General features: G+C 46.1%; 1 protein-coding gene across 1 annotated transcript in view; it reads left to right on the top strand.

The window, feature by feature from the left end:
- Window positions 1–9012, top strand: part of LOC132210412 (uncharacterized) — a gene marked incomplete at its 5' end in the record, with an annotated part of 32849 nt that extends 23837 nt beyond the window's left edge. The window contains 4 exons of the mRNA XM_059649990.1: window positions 3740–3820; window positions 4453–4565; window positions 4895–5090; window positions 8183–9012. Of these exons, the coding sequence (XP_059505973.1) occupies window positions 3740–3820; window positions 4453–4565; window positions 4895–5090; window positions 8183–8427 (635 nt within the window). The remainder of the gene's footprint in view (window positions 1–3739; window positions 3821–4452; window positions 4566–4894; window positions 5091–8182) is intronic.
- Between the last annotated feature and the right edge of the window lie 4235 nt (window positions 9013–13247).

Raw genomic sequence — 13247 nt, 5'->3', positions numbered from 1 at the left:
GGTTGATATTACAGTAGGGGACTACTTTGGAAATAGCGACCACAAATCCATAAGTTTTACAATACTCATGGACAAGGATAGGAGTGGTCCTAAAGGAAGAGTTTTAAACTGGGGCAAGGCCGACTATACCAAGATTCGGCAGGATCTGAGGAATGTAGATTGGGAGAAACTGTTTGAAGGTAAATCCACATTTGATATGTGGGAGGCTTTTAAAGAGAGGTTGATTCGCGTGCAGGAGAGACATGTTCCTGTGAAAATGAGGAACAGAAAAGGCAAGATTACGGAGCCATGGATGACAGGTGAAATTGTGAGACTAGCCAAGAGAAAAAAGGAAGCATACATGAGGTCTAGGTGACTGAAGACAGACGAAGCTTTGCAAGAATATCGGGAATGTAGAGCGAATTTGAAACGAGGGATTAAGAGGGCTAAGAGAGGACATGAGATATTGTTGGCAAACATGGTTAAGGAAAATCCCAAAGCCTTTTATTCATATATAAAGAGCAAGAGGGTAACTAGAGAAAGGATTGGCCCAGTTAAGGACAAAGAAGGACAGTTATGCCCTGAGTCAGAGAAAATGGGTGACATTCTTAACGAGTACTTTGCATCGGTATTCACCAAGGAGAGGGGCATGACGGATGTTGAGGTTAGGGATAGATGTTTGCTTAGTCTAGGTCAAGTTGACATAAGGAAGGAGGAAGTGTTGGGTATCCTAAACGACATTAAGGTGGACAAGTCCCCAGGTCTGGACGGGATCTATCCCAGGTTACCGAGGGAAGCGAGAGAGGAAATAGGCGGGGCCCTAACAGATATCTTTGCACTGCCCTTAGACATGGGTGAGGTCCCAGGGGACTGGAGACTTGCTAATGTTGTCCCCTTGTTTAAAAAGGGCAGCAAGGATAATCCAGGTAATTATCGACCAGTGAGCCTGACGTCAGTGGTAGGGAAGCTACTGGAGAAAATATTGAGGGATAGGATCTATTCCCATTTGGAAGAAAATGGGCTTATCAGTGATCGGCAACATGGTTTTGTAAACGGAAGGTCATGTCTTACCAACTTAATAGAACTCTTTGAGGACGTGACAAAGTTGATTGATGAGGGAAAGGCTGTAGATGTCATATATATGGACTTCAGTAAGGCGTTTGATAAGGTTTCCCATGGCAGGCTGATGGAGAAAGTGAAGTCACATGGGGTCCAGGGTGTGCTAGATGGATAAAAAACTGGCTGGGCAACAGGAGACAGAGGGTAGTAGTAGAAGGGAGTTTCTCAAATTGGAGACCTGTAACCAGTGGTGTTCCACAAGGATCTGTGCTGGGACCACTGTTGTTTGCGATATATGTAAATGATCTGGAGGAAGGTGTAGGTGGTCTGATCAGCAAGTTTGCTGATGACGCTAAGATTGGTGGAGTAGCTGATAGTGAAGGGGACTGTCAGAAATTACAGCAGAATATAGATAGACTGGAGAGTTGGGCAGATAAATGGCAGATGGATTTCAATTCAGGCAAATGCAAGGTGATGCATTTTGGAAGATCAAATTCGAGGGCGAACTATACAGTAAATGGAAAAGTCCTAGGGAAAATTGATGAACAGAGAGATCTGGGTGTTCAGGTCCATTGTTCCCTGAAGATGACAGTGCAGGTCAATAGGGTGGTCAAGAAGGCATATGGCATGCTTTCCTTCATTGGGCAGGGTATTGATTACAAGAGTTGGCAGGTCATGTTGCAGTTGTATAGGACTTTGGCTCGGCCACATTTGGAGTACTGCGTGCAGTTCTGGTCGCCACATTACCAAAAGGATGTGGATGCTTTGGAGAGGGTGCAGAGGAGGTTCACCAGGATGTTGCCTGGTATGGAAGGTGCTAGCTACGAAGAGAGGTTGAATAGATTAGGATTATTTTCATTAAAAGACGGAGATTAAGGGGGGGACCTGATTGAGGTCTACAAAATCATGAGGGGTATAGACAGGGTGGATAGCAAAAAGCTTTTTCCCAGAGTGGGGGACTCAATTACTAGGGGTCATGAGTTCAAAGTGAGAGGAGGAAAGTTTAAGGGAGATATGTGTGGAAAGTTCTTTACACAAGAGGGTGGTGGGTGCCTGGAACGCGTTGCCAGTGGAGGTGGTAGACGCAGACACGTTAGCGTCTTTTAAGATATATTTGGACAGGTACATAGATGGGCAGGGAACAAATGGACACAGAACGTTAGAAAATAGATGACAGGTCAGACAGAGGGTCTTGATCGGCGCAGGCTTGGAGGGCCGAAGGGCCTGCTCCTGTGCTGTAGGTTTCTTTGTTTCTTTGACTGTCACAGGAAAAAGCACAAGATAATAAAATGTGAGGCTGGATGAACACAGCAGGCCAAGCAGCATCTCAGGAGCACAAAAGCTGACGTTTTGGGCCTAGACCCTTCATCAGAGAGGGGGATGGGGTGAGGGTTCTGGAATAAATAGAGAGAGAGGGGGAGGCGGACCGAAGATGGAGAGAAAAGAAGATAGGTGGAGAGAGTATAGGTGGGGAGCTAGGGAGGGGATAGGTCAGTCCAGGGAAGACGGACAGGTCAAGGAGGTGGGATGAGGTTAGTAGGTAGATGGGGGTGCGGCTTGGGGTGGGAGGAAGGGATGGGTGAGAGGAAGAACAGGTTAGGGAGGCAGAGACAGGTTGGACTGGTTTTGGGATGCAGTGGGTGGGGGGGACGAACTGGGCTGGTTTAGGAATGCAGTTGGGGAAGGGGAGATTTTGAAACTGGTGAAGTCCACATTGATACCATTAGGCTGCAGGGTTCCCAGGCGGAATATGAGTTGCTGTTCCTGCAACCTACGGGTGGCATCCTTGTGGCACTGCAGGAGGCCCATGATGGACATGTCATCTAAAGAATGGGAGGGGGAGTGGAAATGGTTTGCGACTGGGAGGTGCAGTTGTTTGTTGCGAACTGAGAGGAGGTGTTCTGCAAAGCGGTCTCCAAGCCTCCGCTTTGTTTCCCCAATGTAGAGGAAGCCACACCGGGTACAGTGGATGCAGTACAAATGTCCATCATGGGCCTCGTGCAGTGCCACAATGATGCCATGCGAAGATTGCAGGAACAGCAACTCATATTCCGCCTGGGAACCCTGCAGCCTAATGGTATCAATGTGGACTTCACCAGTTTCAAAATCTCCACTTCCCCCACCGCATCCCAAAACCAGCCCAGTTTGTCCCCTCCCCCCCACTGCACCACACAACCAGCCCAGCTCTTCCCCTCCACCCACTGCATCCCAAAACCAGTCCAACCTGTCTCTGCCTCCCTAACCTGTTCTTCCTCTCACCCATCCCTTCCTCCCACCCCAAGCCGCACCCCCATCTACCTACTAACCTCATCCCCTCTCCTTGACCTGTCCGTCTTCCCTGGACTGACCTATCCCCTCCCTACCTCCCCACCTACACTCTCTCCACCTATCTTCTTTTCTCTCCATCTTCGGTCCGCCTCCCCCTCTCTCCCTATTTATTCCAGTTCCCTCACCCCATCCCCCTCTCTGATGAAGGGTCTAGGCCCGAAACATCAGCTTTTGTGCTCCTGAGATGCTGCTTGGCCTGCTGTGTTCATCCAGCCTCACATTTTATTATCTTGGATTCTCCAGCATCTGCAGTTCCCATTATCACAGGAAAAAGCACAACTCATTTTCAAGTGCATATCTTCCTAGAACTATTGACTGTTGAAGAAAATTCTATGTCTTTATGGGCTAAAATATTACTTCCGTCTGTGTACAGATCCCAATATCTGTTTCATCAACAATGGAAATATTTGTACTTTATCAGACTGCATGGTGTCTACAGTCAGTAACTGCAATAGTAAGTTGGTTTTATTTTCTCTGGCCTTTTACAGCGGTGCGGTCCAGATGTTCTCCAACTCCCATTTTAGTTGTCTCTGCAAACGTCCTCCTTGTTTTAAGTGTTTTAATTGGAAAATTACACAGCCACAACAGTAACATTATCAAGGCATTGGGAATGAAACTCACTGACTTCTACACACTTCTGGTACCATTACAGGCTGGTTGTTATCGTCTTAATGGGCCATAGGGCTGCTGTCTCACGACAGAGGGACAGCTGGAGATTTTGTATTAGTTCTGTCATTTAACCTGAGGGCCACCACCCCTCACATGGGGAAGGAGTCCTCCTGGTGGCAGGACTCAAACTGTTTATTTCCCCGGAACGTAATATACCTCAGGCTGTGTTGATTAGCTTTTCCACTAAAATTTAAATGTAAGAGACGATAAGACATTTTTTAAATGAAGACACTGCATGGTTTTATAGCACTGCCATCTTGCTGTGCTCTGAAACTTTTTCTGTAGAATGGTAAGAGGTTATTCGTATACAGATTTATTCATGACTTGTAAATTTGGAGGGACATGCCCTAGTGTTTGAATGCAGATTCAATGTACTTTGCAGTAAAGCAGCTAACGAGTTTGTCACTGTTTATTCAGACAAAATTGCATTCAGAATGCAGGTGATTTTGCGATCGAGAGTATTCTCCAATGACCTGAGGAATCCAGTGAGTGAAGCCTACAGGAACCTATCCAACAGTTTTATGAACACAGTGAGTTAAATTATTCTTGTGCTTACATTTTTCTTTTAAAAACAGAATGATCCCCACTGTTAGGTCTAGTGAGCCTGCTTTCTTAGTTTTAAACATGCAGACTGGCATTTCACATGGATTGCACTTACTGTGGCTGGTAGGATGCAGTTTGAAAAATTGGTGGATGGATAGATTGATGAATAGGATTCTGGATAGATGGACACACATATGACTGGGAGAATGGGGGGATTGTTGGCTGAATGGAGAAGAGCATGGGTGAACAATGGCATGAGTGGAAGTCTCTAGTGTGCCTTAATCATAAGTAAATAACATTTGTGCTTTGTTTTTAGGTTGTGCCAAGAACTCAAGTCAATCTCAATGATCGTAGCTTTAACATCTTCATCGTTGGCTTCCAAAATGGAAGTATAGTGATAAATTTCCTGGCTGTCTTGAATGACACCTCAACAGTTAACAGAAGCAGACTGCTCACTGCTGTTGGTGCTGCTGTTAAAGCACTGGATAATAATAGTTTAATCACCATAACAGGTAAGTATTGTGCTGAATTTTGTGCTGAATATTATGCAAATATCTATCTGTCTATGTACACTTCACTTTGAAACTCATGGGCCTTGACTTGCAGGTCACTTAAACCCAGGGACACATGGCCAGCTCCAGCATCTAGACGGGATAGAATTCATGGCTCTTAACCTCTCAGCGATAACTCACTTTGTACATTCTCGGAGGTTGCCAACCTCTGTGGGTTGCACAGGACTTTAGCCAGAGGGCATGAAGGGTTAATAATTGTGGAGGATGAGATGAGTGACAGCAGTTGAGTGGATATGCTGCTTGCAACTGTGAGCCCATGAGCGTTAGTGAGGTTGGTGTGCATTGGCAGTGTTCTAGTGAGTGTGAGTGTAGTAGACAGAAGATGGTGATGCTGACTCTTGGGGGATGTAGAGGAACACATGCATAATCTGTCTGGCAGGCAGCACTGACCAGGGTTGCTATCCGTTTCTAGGCTGGCTGTGTGTAATACCTTGATGTCTTTGGTGGAGGTTCACTGAGTAGAGCATGACCCTCCACTCAACTGCCCATCCCAGGTTCACCAGGTTTCCATCGGAATATAGAATGCCAGCTCTCTCTCAAGATATTTCAGTTTCTGAAGGGGTGTGTGAGGTCCTGGCTTACATTGTATCAGAACTGGTTTCAGTGTCTTGTCTGCCAGAAACTCCCAGCAATAGGTATAAGATTTTACCTTTTCTGTCACATAATTGTGTAGGAAGGACACCTGTTGAGGATGGGAAGGTACCGTGACTGCGAGCTGCAACGAGATACCCGCTAAGAAACTCCACAAAAATAACAAACAGGAACATGGAGTCAGCAGTAGGCTATTCAGCCCCTGTTCTACCATTCAATGCAATCGGGGCTGATCTGTGGCCTAACTCCACGCACTTGCCTTTGGTCCATATCCCTTAATTCCATTGCTTACAAAAAAATTGTGTATCTCAAATTTAAAATTAACAACTGATTTAACATCAACTGCCATTTGTGGAAGAGAGTTCCCAACCTCTGCCGCCCTTTGCATTTGGAAGTAACTCCTAACATCTGTCCTGGCCCTACTTGTAAGACATTGCCCCCAACTTCTGGAATAAATTCCGCTTGGGAACACTGCAGCCCAATGGTATCAATGTGAATTTCACCTGCTTCAAAATCTCCCCTCCTCCCACTGCATCCCAAAACCAGCCCAGCTCGTCCCTGCCTCCCTAACATGTTCTTCCTCTCACCTGTCCCCTCCTCCCACCTCAAGCTCCACCTCCATTTCCTACCTACTAACCTTATCCCACCTCCTTGACCTGTCCGTCCTCCCCAGACTGACCTATCCCCTCCCTACCTTCCCACCTATACTCACCTCTCCACCTATCTTCTCCCCTATCCATCTTCAGTCCGCTACCCCCCTCTCTCCCTATTTATTTCAGAATCCTCTCCCCATCCCCCTTTTCTGATGAAGGGTCTAGGCCCGAAACATCAGCTTTTGTTCTCCTAAGATGCTGCTTGGCCTGCTTCACACTTTGTTATCTGGAATAAATGGGTTTTTCTTTACCTAACCTGTCTTTTCCTGCCGATATCCTGAAGACTTTGACCAGGTCACCCCTCAACTTTCTAAATTCTAGAGAAAACAGTCTTAGTTTGTATAATCTCTCTTCATAACGCAACCACTGAAATCCAGGTATCATTCTTGTAAACCCACATTGTGCTCCGCCAAGACCAATATACCTTTTCTAACATGTGCTGGTCAGATCTGCTCACAGCACTCCAAATGGGGGCAATAAAATGTGAGGCTGGATGAACACAGCAGGCCAAGCAGCATCTCAGGAGCACAAAAGCTGACGTTTCGGGCCTAGGGTCTAGCCAGGGCTTTTTTATAACTGCAGGATAACTTCTGCATCCTTATCTGCTAAGCCTGTGCACAGAAAGATCAGCATTTCATTCGCCTTCTTGATTATTTTCTGCACCTGTTTATGGCATTTTAAAAATCTATGCACCCAAACTCTCAAGTCTCTTTGGGCAGTCACTGTATATAATTTCTTACCATCTGTAGAGAACACTGATGTGTCCTTTATCGGTCCAAAGTAGATAACTTCACACCTATTTGGGAAATTCAGCTCACTCATGTATTAATATCTTAATTTTTGGTCTCACTCATTCTCAATAGTATTGCATGGACGCAGCCGTTCAAGAAAGCAGCTCATCATCACCTTCTCTACAGCGACTCAGGACGGGCAATAAATGTTGGCCTCAGGCAATGACTGTGCCAACTTCATGAATATGAATCAGTGGGAGGCCATTTTACAGCACAATTATGATTAAACCACATTGCCATGACCTGGTGCCACATGTTGGCCAGGCTGGATAAGGATGGGAGATTTCTGTCCTAAAACAGGAATAGTGAACTAAATAGACTTTTAAAAGAATGGCTCGTAATCACCATCACTGAGACTGATATTATATTCTCTGTTTCATTAATTGAATTTAGAGACTGCCAGCTACTATGGTAGATTTGAACTCACATCCCTACAGCATTAGCTTATGCCTTCTGATTAAGTAGTCCAAGTGACATTCCATCACTATCTCCTTCTAGTGTCCAACTTAAGGCAGGTCTTGTGGAAAGAAGACAAAATTGGAGGGAACAGACTTAGCCTGGCCCCGTTTTTCGTGCATCACCAAGTAGACAATTTTGAGTGATATCGAAACAACAAACTGTGGATGCTGGAAATCTGAAACAAATGCAGAAGATGCTGGAGAAACTGAGCAGGTCTGGCTGCATCAATGGAGCGAGAAACAAAGTTAACGTTTCAAGTACCATATGACCCTCTTCAGTTCTGCAGAAGAGTCAGACTGGCCTTGAAACATTAATTCTTTCTGTCTCCAGCTATGCTGCCATACCTGCTGAGTTTCTCCAGTTCTGAGTTACATTGGTCATAGCTTAGGAACAGATCTGGTCTGCTCACACATGCATAATATTCTCTGAATTTATTCTTCGCAATACCAAGACTTTCTCTACGCTATAATCTGAAGAATCTTTTAAAAATATAATGGCAGCAAGTTGTGTCTTAATGATTCCATGTTATTTGTCTTAGGTACAACACAACTTACAACTGAAGCTCCTGTCCAGCCACAGACTGCCCCGACCTTGCAATCGAAACCTGGAACTGAAAACCCCGGATGGAAAGCGGCTGTGATCGTTTTGGGATCTATTCTCGGTGTAGCTCTGCTCACCATACTGGCAGCAGTGCTGACATTGCTGTACACAAAGAAAAAATCCAGGAGTTATAGCGTAGAAACATCTGATATTGTGCGACAAATCAATTATTCAAATTTATAACAGCTTCTATAAAGCCTCAATGAAGAATTGTTGGCCAGTTTACTACTTTTCTCAGGATTTCGATGCAATATTTGCAACATAATCTCATGGGTCATTTGAACTTTATACAGGAGAAGTGATACTGCAAAAACATGAGCTTGCATTTATATTAACAGATAAAAAAGAGTATTTAATGGTATCTGGTGATTGGTGGCAGAATGTGTTACAATAATGTATGCATTCATTCATAGAACATAGAACATAGAACATAGAACAGTACAGCACAGAACAGGCCCTTCAGCCCACGATGTTGTGCCGACCACTGATCCTCATGTATGCACCCTCAAATTTCTGTGACCATATGCACGTCCAGCAGTCTCTTAAATGACCCCAATGACCTTGCTTCCACAACTGCTATTACCAAAATCTCATAGCCCTCAACATGCCTTGTATGGTTCTCAGTTCTCAGGTTTGTAAATAATTTTTCCCACTGGGATTTCTGATCTTCAAGTAACAGAAAGAAATACACACATATGTCAGAGATAATGGGAACTGCAGATGCTGGAGAATTCCAAGATAATAAAATGTGAGGCTGGATGAACACAGCAGGCCAAGCAGCATCTCAGGAGCACAAAAGCTGACGTTTCGGGCCTAGACCCTCTCTGATGAAGGGTCTAGGCCCGAAACGTCAGCTTTTGTGCTCCTGAGATGCTGCTTGGCCTGCTGTGTTCATCCAGCCTCACATACATATGTCCTTTGTTTGAAGCTATGTTGGATAGATTCAATGTCTGGTTTGGGACTGAATCGCACAAATATCAGCCAGCTTCCACATTCAATCTTGGAAGAACCATAGAACTTTATGGCACAGTTAGAGGCCATTCAGCCCATTGTATCTGCACTAGTATGAAGTGAGCTTGCTGCTCTGATTTGGCATGGTGACAGTGGCAGTACAATTGTCCTCAGAGCCTCTGGACACATTGCTTGACTGGTGTTACCTGTAGTGGAATAGCCTGGAGTCTGCACTTACGCATGGAAAATGGTCACTCAGTCAAAGTGTGGGAAGGCTTCCCCACACTCAGGAGATAAGTGGAGAAATGTGCAAGGAAAAGACAATCTAGAAACCATCAAATTAGGAGCAGAAATAGGCCATTTGGCCCCTCGAGCCTGCTCTGCCTTTCTGTAAGATCACGGTTGATTGGTTTGTGTCTTGAATCCCAACTTGCCCTGTTTGATACCTTTTGATTCTCTTGACCAATTAAAATCCATCTGCCTCCACCTGAACAATATTCAAGGACTCCGTCTTCACCTTCCTGTGAGGAAGCGTTCCAAAGTTGCACAACCGTCTGAGAGAAAAACACAGACAGAAAACTAGCCAGTGGACACCAGGTTGTAGTAACAGGCATTTTTTTTCCTTGGGTGTGCTCTTGCTGAATTATTTTGTTGAAGAATTATTCTTTTTATGTGGATTGAGTCTTTCAATGTTGAAAGAAATTGTATATTTTGTTTTGCCCTGTGTATTTTCTAAATTATTCTACCGTAATAAATAAATACATATATTTCAAGTGAACTTTGCAATTTACCTTTGACAAATTTCTGCAAGAGGAAGAACTTTGGTGTGGGGTCCCGACCCAAAACGTCACCTTTCCTGCTCCTCTGATGCTGCCTGGCCTGCTGTGTTCCTCCAGCTTCACACAGTGTTATCTCAACTTTGGGGTGGCTTCGCTTTTACCCTCAAGATCAAGGGGGAGCTGGATTTTACAGCCTTCCGTCCAGCATTTTATGACAGGGAGTGTTAAGATAAAAGTGAGTGACTAGCCCACTGTCTTTCGGCCTACTCCTGGCTTGTCCAGAGGGTGGGTAAGGCATCAGGCAGATCGCTTACCCTTAGGTTGTGGCCATGGAGGACAGAGTTGATCCATAAATGTGTAAAAGAGTCAACTATGTTGGTGTTGATTTAGGAGATTACACGACAGGGAGAGATGCCACTGCATTTCATGCTGAGCCTTAAAGAGCACAAATGGCTCTTAGAATGTTGTTTAAGAAATCATCCTAACAGGAGGTGATGGCCTAGTGGCAATATCACTGGACTGTTAATCCAGAAACTCAGACAACGTCTTGGATGCCTGGGTTCGAATCCTGCCACAGCAGATGGCGGAATTTAAATTCAATTAAAACTCTGGAATTAGGAATCTAATGATTTCCATGAATCCATTGCTGATTGTCAGGAAAAATCCATCTGGTTGACTAATGCCCTTTAGGGAAGGAAACTGCCATCCTTATCTGGTCTGATCTACATGTGGCTCCAGACCCACAGCAATGTGTTTGACTCTTAACTGTCCTATGGGCAATAAACGTTTTCTACCAGTGACGCCCTCATCCTGTGAATGAATAAAGGAAATCATCTTAAAAGGACCTTAGTATCTAACAACCTCTCTTAAGTGATGCAGAGGCTGTCAGAAAGTCCAAACTGTTCTTCCATCTACAGTGAAACATACTTAAAGAGATCAAAAATGAATAAAAACCCAGAGACAGAATGGATTTATGTATTGATGACCTGCATCACTTCACAGATAGATGGACACAGGACCTGAAAATGTGGGCCAAATGGTTTAATTCCGCTCATATATTTTATGATCTTATGGTCAGGGAAACCAACTGCTCCAATGAGTTGTGCCTGTGTGACCTTCCTGATGCCGGACCTCTGAGGATGAATGCAATCAGTAAAACAAAATGTTTTTATGGCCCATTTGCGTGTTTCTGAGCAGTAGAGGGAGAAGACCTAGCTCCTTGTGTGCCCGAGAGATAGCAAGAACTGCATACACTGGAGTCAGAGATAACACAGTGTGGAGCTGGAGGAACACAACAGGCCAGGCAGCATCAGAAGAGCGGGAAAGTTGATGTTTTGGGTCTGGACTAAAGAAGGGTCCCGACCTGAAACGTCAACTTTTCTGCTCCTCTGATCCTGCCTGACCTGTTGTGTTTCTCCAGCTCCACACTATGTTATCTCATTGTGTGCCTGACCGGTTTGGTGCTCTGCATCAGAATACCAAAGGTGCATGCCCCAGCTGTGTCAATGTGGGAAGAATGTCAGCCATTGGCAATTCTTTTGAAGGGCCTCCGTAATCCTGTGAACTTTGTGGGTTCAGTTGCCAGAGGTTTTGGTCATGTAAATCCAGTAATGTGCATGGGCTTAGGGGTGGCATGGTAGCTCAGTAAGGATGGAGTGGTGGAAAATGGCTAGCACTGCTGCGTCACAGTGCCAGGGACCCAGGTTCGATTCTGGCCTTGAGCAATTGTCAACATAGATTTTGCATGTTCTCCCCATGTCAGCGTAGGTTTCTGCTGATGTTTCCTCCCACAGCCCAAAGATATGCAGGTTAGGTGGATCAGCCATGCCTAATTGCTCCACAATGACATTGATGTGCTACGGTGGACAGGGGAGGGGGACACTGGATGTGTCAAATGCTCTTCAGAGGATTGGTTGCAGACTCGATGGTCTGGATGGCCTCTTTCGGTACTGTAGGGATTCTATAACTTTTGAATCTGATAGGTACAGTGGAGGAGCTAGCTCCAACAAAGGCACAATGTGCTGAATGGCCAACTCTCATCTTTATTAATTTCCACAGTCGAAATTCCTTTGGACGCCCTGAGGTGATGAAAGTCACCAGGTAACTGAGTGAGAGATAATGGGAACTGCAGATGCTGGAGATTCCAAGATAATAAAATGTGAGGCTGGATGAACACAGCAGGCCAAGCAGCATCTCAGGAGCACAAAAGCTGACGTTTCGGGCCTAGACCCTTCATCAGAGAGGGGGATGGGGGGAGGGAACTGGAATAAATAGGGAGAGAGGGGGAGGCGGACCGAAGATGGAGAGTAAAGAAGATAGGTGGAGAGGGTGTGGGTGGGGAGGTAGGGAGGGGATAGGTCAGTCCAGGGAAGACGGACAGGTCAAGGAGGTGGGATGAGGTTAGTAGGTAGCTGGGGGTGCGGCTTGGGGTGGGAGGAAGGGATGGGTGAGAGGAAGAACCGGTTAGGGAGGCAGAGACAGGTTGGACTGGTTTTGGGATGCAGTGGGTGGGGGGGAAGAGCTGGGCTGGTTGTGTGGTGCAGTGGGGGGAGGGGATGAACTGGGCTGGTTTAGGGATGCAGTGGGGGAAGGGGAGATTTTGAAACTGGTGAAGTCCACATTGATACCATATGGCTGCAGGGTTCCCAGGCGGAATATGAGTTGCTGTTCCTGCAACCTTCGGGTGGCATCATTGTGGCAGTGCAGGAGGCCCATGATGGACATGTCATCAAGAGAATGGGAGGGGGAGTGGAAATGGTTTGCGACTGGGAGGTGCAGTTGTTTGTTGCGAACTGAGCGGAGGTGTTCTGCAAAGCGGTCCCCAAGCCTCCGCTTGGTTTCCCCAATGTAGAGGAAGCCGCACCGGGTACAGTGGATGCAGTATACCACATTGGCAGATGTGCAGGTGAACCTCTGCTTAATGTGGAATGTCATCTTGGGGCCTGGGATGGGGGTGAGGGAGGAGGTGTGGGGACAAGTGTAGCATTTCCTGCGGTTGCAGGGGAAGGTGCCAGGTGTGGTGGGGTTGGAGGGCAGTGTGGAGCGAACAAGGGAGTCACGGAGAGAGTGGTCTCTTGTCCCCCTACAACCACACATCAACGAATACCAGTCACGGTCGGACATAGAGCAGTTTTTCCGCCGTCTTCGCCTGCATGCCTACTTCTTCAACCGGGAACCCAACCCTCCTTCCACTGACCCCCTCACCCGCTTCCAACACAAGTCCTCCTCCTGGACACCACCCCCAGGCCTCCTACCCTCCCTTGACCTCTTCAT

The sequence above is a fragment of the Stegostoma tigrinum genome, chromosome 12, assembly GCF_030684315.1.
Source record: "Stegostoma tigrinum isolate sSteTig4 chromosome 12, sSteTig4.hap1, whole genome shotgun sequence".
Classification (NCBI taxonomy): Eukaryota; Metazoa; Chordata; class Chondrichthyes; order Orectolobiformes; family Stegostomatidae; genus Stegostoma; species Stegostoma tigrinum.
This window is presented reverse-complemented; position numbering and strand designations above follow the sequence as displayed.